This window comes from Pteropus alecto, unplaced genomic scaffold (assembly GCF_000325575.1).
Source record: "Pteropus alecto unplaced genomic scaffold, ASM32557v1 scaffold103, whole genome shotgun sequence".
NCBI lineage: Eukaryota > Metazoa > Chordata > Mammalia > Chiroptera > Pteropodidae > Pteropus > Pteropus alecto.
The window spans coordinates 6,908,367-6,921,496 of NW_006436288.1; the positions used below are offsets into that span (position 1 = coordinate 6,908,367).

At 34.4% G+C, this 13,130-nt stretch overlaps 1 protein-coding gene across 1 annotated transcript in view; it reads right to left on the reverse strand.

The window, feature by feature from the left end:
- Positions 1–116: 116 nt before the first annotated feature.
- The window catches only part of ABCC9 (ATP binding cassette subfamily C member 9), a 118,597-nt gene continuing 105,583 nt past the window's right edge, over positions 117–13,130 (reverse strand). The window contains exons 36-40 of the mRNA XM_006912678.3: positions 10,758–10,866; positions 9,294–9,397; positions 6,948–7,081; positions 5,254–5,316; positions 117–306 (exon numbers count right to left, since the gene is read on the reverse strand). Of these exons, the coding sequence (XP_006912740.1) occupies positions 169–306; positions 5,254–5,316; positions 6,948–7,081; positions 9,294–9,397; positions 10,758–10,866 (548 nt within the window). The 3' untranslated portion in view covers positions 117–168. The remainder of the gene's footprint in view (positions 307–5,253; positions 5,317–6,947; positions 7,082–9,293; positions 9,398–10,757; positions 10,867–13,130) is intronic.

Below are 13,130 nucleotides of genomic sequence, written 5' to 3' on the forward strand. Positions count from 1 at the left end.
GGTAAAGTGACATTTTTTTCTAATTACAAAGTTCTACAATAAAACAAATAAGCTTTATAAAAATGTGTAAAAGTTTAAGATGGCATTTTACAAAGGTCAAGTTGATGGTCCATTGAGTAGGTTATTACTGCATTATTTTAAATCCATGTATCGTTTTAAGACATCTCTTCACATGTCTGCACGAACAAAAGAAGCAAATATTCCATCTTCCTGTGCCAAGAGGCTTTCTGGAGTGTCATATTCTAAAATATTTCCTCGCTTCATCACAATAACTAGGTCTGCCGTTAGAATAGTGTGAACCCGATGCTGTGAGTGAAAAGAATACATATTATTTGTTATATATTTTAAGACACAAACCAAAGCAATGGATATGCATATTTCGCCAATTATTCAGGGACATTTATTTACCTTGGGGTACCAGGAGGTGCAAGAAGCACAGCCCCTCAATTTATTTCTTACTTAATGTATCATTTATCTACATTTTTAAAATCCTGGCCATTAAGGCTGGGTCTTGTATGGGTTGTATTAAATCTAGTGTAGTCAATATAGCAATCTCATCATTTTCATGAAGGTATAAGTAGGCTAATAAATATTTTGTCAAATAATTAAATAAGAAGAGCCATCATGAACCAGTTGGGTTATAGCTTAGTCTAGACTAAAATGATATCTTGTGTAGAGTCCATTAATTCCATGGGCTAACACACAATTTGAAGAACCCTGGAAGGTGGTCAATTCTGGGAAGACAATATGGGGAAGCTCTATGGCATGCAGTGTTAGAATGGATCATCCAGGACTTCAGACATGTCATCTCTTAGTTTTTAGAGATCATTGCCGCTCATTGGCCCATTCTCTCTTTTCACATGGCATTCTTTGGAAAGAAGCTTTGGTGTTAATAATTATTTTTTTAAAAAAGCTACCACTTATTGAGCATATAATACACATAAGTGCTCCACACACATACTTGTTAATCATCAGAATGTCCTTCAAATGTGGGCGTAATTGCTCTCCACTTTAAAGGGGACACCACTGGGGTTCATGGAGGTAAAATAAAATCAGGAGACCACATGTATAATAAGTAGGAGAACTAGCATCAAAACCAAGCTTATTAACTTCCAAGTGTGAGATATTTCCATCTTGCCACCAAACTGTTTCGTAGGGAATATCTGGTACGTTAGAGGATTGTTCGCCTGCCATTATTAGCATTATGTTTAAAAGCACAGAGTCTAAAGTTAGACTCAGTTCATATTTTGGTTTCACCACATGTTAGTTGAGCGATCTTAAGCAACAAACTTGACTTTTGTATGCCTCAAGTTTCATATCTATAAAATGACGGTGATAATAGTACTGGCCTCAGAGAGTGGTGGTGAGGGTCAAATGAGATGATCCATGTAAAAAAATGTCAGCACCTCCTCTGATACATACAATCAAATAATAAATGTCAGCTACTATTAGTTTTTATTTTTAGATTTACAAGGGAAAAATCTGTGCAGTGGGCCTTTTCACTACTCTTGCTGGGGATAAGTACTGTCCAATAAAAATATAATGTGGCCTACAAAAGTGAGACACATGTAATTTTAAATTTCTTAGGAGCCACATTTTAAAAGCACAAATGAACAGATGAAATACATTTTAATAATATTTTAACCCAATATATCCAAAATGTTATTTCGACATGTAACCAATATAAAAATTATTAATGAAGCCTTTTACATTACTCTATTAATTCTGTCTTTACAATACATTGATTATTTCATGCTTACAACAGCTCTCAATTTGGACTATCCATAGTGCTCAATAGCCATATGCGACTAGGCGCTACCACATTGGACCTGGACCATGCAGGTCAAAACATCAGCATGCTGATGGGAGTGCTAAAACATTTGTTTAGCTGATACAAAGGCTTCCAAAGTGCCTTCTCCTAACAACCCAAAGTCCATCCTAAAACCATCTCAAGGGGCAAAGGCCTATCTTCTGCCCTGAGCCATCTAGATGGGATAGTCTCAGTGTTCATGCTTTCAGAAAAGAAGGCAGTCATAGCTGGGACTCACAACTAGAGGGGGAAAAACATGCATATGGAATGTGGTAATGATAGACAAACCTATCATTCGCTGAATATTGGTAACTAACGATATATATTTAGGAATTGTCACAAGTTGGAGGATAATGTTTATTTATCTTTGAGAATGGACCAGAGCCATTTGTATACCCATGCATTTAGAAAAAAATAAACTTAATGTGCTGTTTAATATCTGCTGTGCATTTTCCCTCCAAAAAAATTAGTTCTTAAATAACCATATCATAGGTGTTAAAAAAAGAATTGGTTTCTAAATCCATAAATAGAATATTATAAACATTGCCTTGATATTTTAAAATAATGTTTATTTAAAAAATTAAGACATTGAAAAACTTGGCCAAAGGAAATAAATATAGTTGATGTTTATTCCATTAATCTAAATTATTTTTTGCTTGACAAAGTGTGGTGTCAATTGTAATAGTATTGATGAAATTTTCAAAATGCTCCAGAGAAATTAATCCAATTAAGAGTGAAAAAATAAATCACTTTCATAAATAAATGCTACGCATTATTTTGGTGCATAAGGGCTTCTTTTTAGAAGCCAGAGAAAGTTATCTTATTTTATAATTTTCATTAACAGTTAACAAAATTAATAGAACAAATTTTAGCAAGTAAAGAAGAATAGTTGCTTTTAATAAAGCTGAATATCATTTTACAAGGGGTCTACCACAAATTGGTAGTGCTCTCTCTCCTATGAGTCTGTTAAGAGAAGTTGGTCCCACAATAATTTGTTCTCTCCCCAGCTTTCTGTGTGTCCATGTAATAGCCCGCTGAAATGTGAAAGGGTTAAAGAATAATTAAAACCTGAAACTGGACAAAGGAAGTCTATACCTTAGGCCTAGTTTCTGGAACCCCTAACCACATTCTGTTAATCATGAAACTTGTAACAATGAGCTCATACGCTAACTGCCAATTTTAGCCTGTGTAACCCTGCTTGCTTGCGTGGCATGAAAAATAATCAATTGTATATAAGCTGAAAATTACTGTTTGGCCATCGCCCATGGGAACACTAGCTATTGCCCATGGGAACATAGGCAATCACCCATAGGAACATAACATTCTAACAACAAGCTTTCTGCTTCTGTACTTCCCGCTTGCACACCTGACCAGTGGGTTGACAGGTAGTGAATAGGAGAAAGATGGACCTTTGTGTTTAAGACAGAATGAGGAATGGGATTTGGGGCTTAAAAACCTTGTATCTTGGCAATTCGGGGCTGCTCCTTTGCAAGGACAGCCGCCGGCTAATAAACTGTCTCCTGGTTAAGAGCACTCAAGTTGGGTCTGGTTATTCTGGACACAACATCCAGGGGAGAAATTCTAGGTATCCTGGTGGCCACCTCCACACTAGTGGTCTTGAAATGAAAAATAGGTGAAGGGTATATAAGTATATAGAAAAGTATTCAGTGAATGTAGGACAAGAAAAATGAGGTAAAAGAACATAATTTTTTGGTGAAAAATACAAATTATGCTTAAGTAATCTTCAAGGTGTAAACTACATGGGACCATCCAACAATATTCTCCCTGCTTCATGAAGAATAGAGAAAACTAGTCTTTTGTGTAAGCAAGGGTCTGTTTTCCCTCTCTACCTGCCCATTTAGAGGGAACAGGAAGCTCTTCCTTCCTCCAAATATCTCCCTATCTCTACAGTGGTAAAATTCATGAAAACATTATAGAATGTTTTCCAAGTTAGATGATTCTTTCATCCATTAAATTATTCATGCTTTAATGTGATTCCTTCTCCTGGGCAGAAGGAACCACAAGTTCACTGGAAGGTGAAAGAAAGTGGGTTTTTCTTTACTTAGGCCCAATTTACAGAAGTTAGGCCCTGATGGACATCATTTCCTACCACCTTGAAAAAGCTGCACTTCAAAGGGTGCTGTTTTCCCATGCATCAATCACAAAAATGTAAGCCTAAATAAGCAAGCACTCCATACATAACTCCTATTACTCATTAGTTAACCTTAGGTAATTATTTAAATTAATGCATTCTTAAGGGCAGATATGAAACATGCATGGTATTATTTTTAAGCACACTTACAAAAGTTCCCCGAGGAATAGTGAAACTGATCCTTAGGACAGAGGTAAATCTGGTTCTCAGGTTTTCGTAAACACTCTCTCTTGCATTTATACACTTAAAAATATATGCATGTGCCTCATTTGAATTGAACATAACTAAAGCACCTGGCTGAGCTGATTTGTGTGATAATATCCTATGGTTAGTTCCCTCACCACATCCCTCCCCTGGAATCTCTACATTTGTCTTGCCTTACTGAGGGGATGCTGCTAAGATAGCTACCAGAGAATGGGATTCTCAGCAGAGTAGCTCATGGTGGTCTACTTGTTGGTCATCACCAAAGTGGAAAAGAGGCCATTCTTGAGGGCAAGCAAGTTTGGAACAGTATCACACTCCACTAAAATACCCTCAGAAAAGACTAAAACAAGGCCTGCATCCAAAATGGAAGAGACACGGTGCTGGAGAGAAAAGAAAAACAGAAAGAGAAGAGAATCAGCAAGAGGGAAAATGTCCAGGCGATTCATTTACAAAACAGTTTTTTATTAAACAGGAAGCCTAAATGTGAGCAAGAATCCATCCGTCTACAAAGAGGAAGAGAGAAAACCATGGCCTATTGCAAAAAAGGTATAACATGAAATTACAAAGATTTAAACCAATTTGATTGGTGCTCAAAGCAGGTGCCTCAGCTGTGAGGTTTCTCATGCCTTCTTTTTTTTAAACAGTTAAGTGAACGGAAACAGAAATTAAGTATAAATAGTAGCAGAACTAGCAGTCAAATTTAATAATTTTGCTTCTGAAATGGTTCATCAGACCATCATATTACTGAAAAAAGAATTATCCCATATGAGCTACCATCTGTATCTGGTGAAAAAGCACAGGCCGTCACCTGCTGGAACCTTAGATTTAGGATGTCCTATCCTTGTAACTTAGAGAAGGTAGGTAGAGCAGACAGTCTGGAGAAAAACAGTGTAAAGGTTTTCATAGCATAGCAGGTTTTTTCTTTCTTCTTCTTCTTCTTCTTTTTTTTTTTGGACAGATACAGAAACATTAGCAGAAGAATTACAAAATTCAGCATAAGCATATTTTAATTACTCAAAAGTAAAGATTATTGAATCTTAGAACAAAAACCAAAGAGGAATAAATCAACTTCATTTCTCATACTTACAGCTATTGTTACAACGGTGCGGTCTGCAAAAGCTGTCATCACCACTTTCTGCAAAATGTTTTCCTGCCAAAAGATAAATAAAATCTGAATTTTCTCTTTTGTCCCCAAGAACAATGCTCCAGTGTGCCCAAGCCCCTTGGAGAAATCCTACTCCTAAGTCTTCTGAGTAAAGTACAACAGGGAGCAGTTCCCAGAAGAACGCTCATGCTAGGTTCTGTAGGTGTCTTCAAAATGCAAATAAAACTCAGTGATCAATTGAGAATAACTGATAGATTTATTGCCAGGGAACTGAAAGAAGAAAATGAAATCAAATGGGCATGGAAATGCTCACTTGAGTTATACCACAAAGAGTATGCATTCAAAACTAATAAAACCTTTAAAAGGTATTACCCTTTGGGTTAGAAAAGAAAAAGATAAAATTGATGATCTCAATTTGGATTTTGATCCATAAAAGAACATTCCCACCACAAACCATTGTAATCATTATATCTTCAAAGATGTTCTGGGTAAAGATTCTACCTCTCTCCTAGAGGAAAGCTTGATTATCTAAGTCTTGACGTGAAGTTCTTTCTTCTAATCATGTGGCCTACTGCCAATTAATTCATTCTCGTTCATAGTCTCTCTCTCTCTCTCTCTCTCTCTCTCTCTCTCTCTCTCTCTCTCTCTCAACTCTCTATCTCTCTCAATAGTTATCTCTCTTTTTCATCTCTATTGAGGCAGTATTATCCTTATATTAATCCCCAATATTGTAAAACCTTAGTAATCTATACTAATTTTGATGTAGTTATGCTTATTTACTGAAACAGACTGATTAGAAGCTATTTTATTGCTTTAAATTATGCTAACTTTGAGAAGATAGGTTATAACTTTAAATAGTTACTTTAATCGATTAGCTTTACTTACTAGAAAGAAATGATGTTAAATTAGCATCTCCATATATAATTGGCTCTTAATCCTGAAACTGTTCCACTTTTTTGGGTAATTTTTCCCAATCTAATGTGTACGGCAAGAAGATAACATGTTGTGGACTATTTTTTTTGTCCTTTCTGATGTCAAACTTTTAATATCAAGTTAACTTTTATAAGAACAATATAAATTGCTAGATCATACAGTTTGTAATTTAATGTGACTTTTGTATACTCAGTCACAGCCTTCAACAGATCTTTCTTGGGTATAATTGACATTTTAAAATAATTTCTTTCTAAAGTCAAAGTTTCTGGTTTGTTATCATAAATACATTGAGAAGACCATTATTAATTCTAGCCATTATTAATTCTAGTGAATGCTTCTTCAAATTGCTTTAGAAATTAATGATTGGTTTTGGTTATCATTAGATTCTATTAAATAGAAATTTGCATACTTTATTTTAGAACGTCCATGATAATACTCGAATACTTAAATAGAGTACAGTACTCCATTAACTGAGTCCTAGAATTTTACTGTTCGGAGAATTTAACAAAAAGTGATGGCAAATTTCTTTTATGTTTTTTGCAACAGGAACACCTTTAAAGGTGTAGCATCTGTTTTATTGTAATTCTCAATGTGCTATCATCAGTTGATCAAGAAGATAAAATGAGGTGACAATCAAAATAATACCACCAAAGATTCAGAACTCAATCTGGAAAAAAATAAATTATAATTTTCATGTGCATTTCTCTAATTCATCAATTTAAAGGGTTTAGATATCCACTCACTGTGGCCATGTCAATGGAAGCTGTCGCTTCATCCATAATGAGAATGCTGCTCTTGCGGACAAAGGCTCTCGCAAGGCAAAACAGTTGTCTCTGTCCAACACTAAAGTTCTCTCCACCTTCAGTGACAACTGCATCTGAATCACAGGAAGAAACAAGAATTTCACTAAAGAAATGTTACTGACATTTTCTTTGGGTTAAATAGTAAAAACTATTTTATGTTCTATAATACTATGCTGGATACTATTCAATACTAAAACAAGGATTTCATATGTGAAAAGTGAACAGAAATTTTACTTTGGAAAAATTAATATGATCCTGGGCCGACTTATTTTTGACGACAGATGGTAAGTTATATAAATACCATTAAACATTTTGAAGACCAAAACCTTAGAGATTATTTATGTAATGTAATTATCTAAGGAGATTATTTAATATAATTATCTAAGGCCTAGAGAGATGAAGTGTTTTGCCCAAGATCACATAGCGAAATTACAATAGACAAGAAATAGAATATTTCAACTCTAATGTTCATTTCTTTTTTCATTATAGCATTGAACTGTAAGCTCCAAGTGGATAAGGACTGGATTTTACATTTGTTTTTGTTCATCAGTGTATCCTCAGCACTTACCATAGTATCTGACATAGTAACTGAATAAAACATTCTTATATGAATAAATGAATGTTATATCCTCATTATTTTTCCTTTTTTTTTTGTTTTATCCACATTTCATAAAATGTGCTACTGTGAGTTTAAGATAAATTCTGTTTCCAAAATATCACTTTTAAATGAATCCAAACACTTTTTAGTAAGGTTTTGTGTAGGCGGGCAGAATTTCTATTGATTGTATTCTTATTGCATTAAATTCTTATCATTTCTAACGTTCGAAGGCTATGCATTTATTCTTCAAATTATAATTTACATAATAAATAAGGAAGATGCTGGAGATAATGAATGCTCTTCACCAGAGTTGGCCTGAACCAGATCTTTATCAAGTAATTGATGTACTTTTTATTAAGACAATGAGCTTAAACAGCATTCAACTGCATAGTGTAAATACAATCCCCTAGTGCTCATACTGTACCATAACCTGTAAACACCATGCCCATGATTCAAACAGGTGCATGCAGCTCTCATATTAGTGAAGAGGACTATAAAGATGTAATTGCCTGTCTTTCTGACTATGAATGGCAAGGGGGGTGGTCTCTAAATACCAAGGAAGAAGGGTCTCTAAGCATTATTAGTTTCTCAAGTAGACTTGCTGGGCTCTCCAGATAAGAGATCAAAAATTATTCTGGGAAAGTTCATCCAGACCCCTGGAATTACTCCCACAGTATGACACTGGCAAGATCAGTGAAAATATCCTTGAAAACATGCTGTCTCAATTTTTGTTTGTGGGATGCCTTCTCCTTGAGACTTAAAATCATAAAAGGTATTGTTTTTGATTAGGTCTTCTTTACCAAATAAAATAACAAACAAACATGATTTTATTGTGTAGGTCGATTTTTTTTAAAACTAGATACCAAAACAACACAATCAATTTGGTAACTACACATTTTGCATTAAAATTAGAATATCAACCAACTATTCCTTTTTGATTGCTTTGTTAAATGAGTTCAGATCTTAAGGAAGCACAAGTCCAAGACTACAGATGTTTACTTTTATGAATTAAAGACTATGTTGTGAACTTTCTATTATTTCATTAATCATGTTGCTCTTTCATTGTCCACATTGTTCTTTTGTTCTGTCATCAGTTATCTGCCAGAAATTGTACTATCTCTGGGGCTGAATTTATATCAGTGATTGTTTGAGTACATGTTTCATCCCTTATACAAGTGACCAAAACTGATTACTGCAGCAAGTTAATAGAAAATAGTGTCTTCAAAAAAAATCATGTTATACGAATGAAAGGAACATGCCCTCTTAGCAGCAAAGAAAATGGCAGCTAATGTGGAGAAACTGCTCCTAAATGGCACTGAGTACTTTTTGAACCTAATAGTTTCTCAGTCCTTTTACCCACTTACTGTGGGCAAGTGATTGTGTAGATCACATGAGCAGAATGACCACAAGGAAATATTCTGATTAAAGTGACCCATGCCCCCAATGGTGAATAGGCAATAAATGTATTAATTGGAATATTTTAGGGTACTCACATGGAACAGAACATTATAAGGTTTATCTTCTTGTGCTCCAAGCAAAATCACTAGATTCTGAATTGTCCTAATTACCTTTATTTTAAATGAGGGAATTTAACACTAGAATTATGTGATCCTAGCATAAAACATAGATAGAGATATGCAGAATTAATTGCATGTGTAAAAAATAAATGTATAACTTAGAAAATTTACCTAGACCTCCTGGTAGGGATTTGACCATATTCTTCAACTGAGCAATTTCTAGAGCTTCCCAGAGTCTGTCATCTGTGCATTTGCACTCTGGATCTAAATTAAATCTACAGGGAAAAAATTAGTTAATTAGTCAATAAATAAAAATAAATTTTTATATATGTTTGCATATTGCTGTTCTTTCCTTAAGATGTAAGTCCTATTTGTTCCGGTTACTGCTGTATCGCCAGTACCCAAAACAGTGCTTAGGACAGAGCAGGTATTCAACTTATGTTTGATGAATGAATGAATGACCTTAATGTTATAACACAATGTTTTTTTTATGATGTAATTAGTAAGTTTATATGCATGATAAGATATAATAACATTTGTTATTTGGATTCATCTACTTTCATGTTATATTTAATATAATTGAAGTTATTATATTCCTACAGAATATTCTTAAATACATGTCTATATGAGAACATATAAAGCTATTTTAGATGAGCTATGCTGCACCAGCCACAAAAGTAGTAGTATATTTATTCATAATAAATATAGTCAGAGATATTGTTAAATAACTTGATAATGTCCAGAACTTTTAATTAAAGTAATGTTACAGCTGAATATTGTGAACTCTTACATACATTTTTCTTTTCAAGTCAAGAAGTGATTAGTAAAAGGAAGAGGCAAATACTTCTTTGTAGTTAATTGGATGGAGGAGGGAAGCAAGAGAGAACAAAGGATGGATGAAATGAGAGATATGATCTGGTAGATGATGCCATGGTAGACTCTGGAGTCAAACAAACTTTATTTGGAATCACAGTTCTACCACTTACTAAGCGTATGAACTTGGGCAAGTTATAGGGTCTCAGAGGATCAAAATCCTCATCTGTAAAACGGAGATAATAATATCTACACTAGAGCAATACTCTGAGGATTTAATGAGCTAATATATTTAAAGCACCCAGCAGATCATAGATACCTCCATCTTTTTTTCCCCCCTTTGTGAGAAACCATAAACCAGGGGGAAAGAAAGTTGTAGCAGCTTCTTAAAATCAACTTTGGCTGAAAGAAAAGTTGTGAGGGATGTGAAGGGAATCAGGTACTAACCAAACTCAGTATTTGCTAAGGCCAGGTCAGACACACAAGAGGTAGGCAGGATAGGTTATCTGTAGGATGGAACTCCTAGGAGTTCCTAGGAAACTTCTGCTAAGAATCACTTACCCCCAAGTACAGAGGAAAAATTGACTTTTGTAAAGTTAAACAGAAAGAGAAGAGTTCCTGGGGACATAAAAGATTAGCTTCTGTAGGTTAATTTTTAAGTCTAGGGTTCCCCAATCCAAACTGTTGGACAGAATATTTGATCTTATCATCGTGATATCATTTCACCCCACCTAAAAAGCAATTGTGAGCAAAACCCTCCTATGGGCCAAAGAGTAAATCTTGAGGCACTTGGGTTTCTGCTGAACATGTCACGTCACCTACCTAATAGAACCGCTGAATAGTATTGGATCTTGCAGAATGATTGAAAGTCTAGAACGTAGTGTGTGCAGTGGTAATTTTGAAATGTCTATTCCATCAATGACAATCTTTCCTGTTAAAGAGAAACAAAAATGACAAGCATGTAGTAAAATCACAAGTAAAATAATATTTGTTTATTAATTGAAAGTACTTTCCTAGTTCAGGGTTGAAATTCAGAAGATGAAAGTTTTGTATTTAAGTATCAAAAAATCATTTATGTCTCAAAAAATATACATTTCAGTAACATTTTCTCTTTCGTATGTATTTTCTCCTAAAGGTATTTTTTCCATTTTTATTCAATTTCTGTGGTTCATACAAACCCAAAGTGCTTTTTTTTTTTTACCCTTTGTGGGTCTTCATTCTTCCAGTATTCCTTTATCCTGGTTTCCTGCTTCATTTTCCTTCACAGGATATTCTATATACATTTCCTAATCTTTTTTATTATCTCTCTCCCCCAACTAGAATATTAGCTCCTTGAAGACAAAGATTTTGGTCTGTCTTATTTGCTTTTTTATTGACTGAACAGTATAGTGCATTACAAATAAGAAAGTAAATTCTATGACACAGGTGTCAAATTTTAATGAATTTCTCTATAGTGCACATAGACCTATAGAGGCTTGTGCAATCTTGATGCCCGTTTCTCAACTTGATAGATTTATTTTATCATATCACTTTGGGCAAAAATAATATAACCCAAGAGATGAGAGTGCTAGGTAAAGAATGGCCACTGGAGTCTTTTTTTCCAGCTGGCTTTACATTCAAGAGCAGGAAAGGTGATTAGCTTAAACTTTCTTTCAGGAATAATATACTATGTATTAAAATCTTAATAGCCTAATACTATTAAAAAGAGAACAAGCCATTGATAGTCCACATGAGGCCTGAAATGATGTTTCCAGACTCATGGAGATCAAGCTAATCCAATATGTTCAGTCAAAACCACAGTTTTTAATGACATGTATCAATCAACCGTCTTTGGATCATATAACTGACTTATAATGCAAATCCATACTGGAAATCCTTAAAGCATCGATGTATTATAACTAGCCATGGAAAGAGCAAGCTGATGATGCAGCAGCGGATACCTACCCTGTTCTGAATCTAAACCCCAGAGACTGCATTACCACAGTTCAACTTTGTGTTCATCAACTGACCTCTTTATATCATAGAGCTATTTTGTACAATAGATTAAATAACATAAACTGTCAAGTACAATACAAATGTAAAGTACTGTCATCATCATCATAATCATTACAGATAATAATAGTAAGCACTTACTGAAGCTGACGGTCAAGTACAATATTGGATCCCTGTTTATTCAATATGGCTTATGAGCTGGACTATTTATAGGCCACTTAATAGACTAAATAATGTGACATTTTTTTAAAGCAAAGATTAAATTATTTCTATGTGTCATATTTTTTATAATTTTGTGGATGAATAAATATTTTTGTATATTGTCAACATGTACGTGACACTTTACAGCAAAGGTTGCTTCCTCAGAAAATGTTTGACATCATTAAACAATGTTATTAAGGAGATGATGGTAAGGGTCATACAACAATATTAAAAAAAGAAAATTACTTATCTCCTTGTAGAGATATATTTTTAGTTTGTGGGAAACAAGACTGTCTTTCTTTCTCTTCCTTACTCTTGAAATGCTACCACCATCTACTGCTATTCAAAATGGGTGGCTTTGTTTTTATATATTTTACCAGTTTACTAGAATTCTTAAATAACAATTTTTAGAACTGAGTTTTGGGCTAATAATTTTATTTCCCTAATTCTACATTTTTTTTTTTTTTTTTTTAATTCACTCTCCTTCATTGAAGCTCTTAAGCTCTTCTGTAGCATAATTTCACCTGGAAGTTTTTCAAAGGAATGACATGGCAGCAAACAGTGACAAAGCAACATTCAAACTAGAGAAACATATAGTTTCTAAAGATCTAGTTTCTAAAGATTTTGTTTAAGTCTGGAATTTATTCATTTTGTTTACTCTGTAGCTACTCTCCATTTATCTTTTACCTTTTTCTCTTATTAGAAAATATATTGCTATTGTCTCCTATGAGCAACGCCAGAATTACAAGGATGACTTCAATGCGGAGTACGATGAGTACCGGGCCTTGCACGCCAGAATGGAGACTGTAGCTAGGAGATTTATCAAACTGGACGCACAACGAAAGCGCCTTTCTCCAGGCTCAAAAGAGTATCAGGTAAATGCATCTGTTCCTAAGTGGACTGACTTTTTATATTTTTCTTTCATTCTTTCTCTGCCCTGCCCATCCCCAGGTATCCCGTGAGCCTTCAGAGAAAGACTGCTCGCTGACCAGCTTCTCTCCA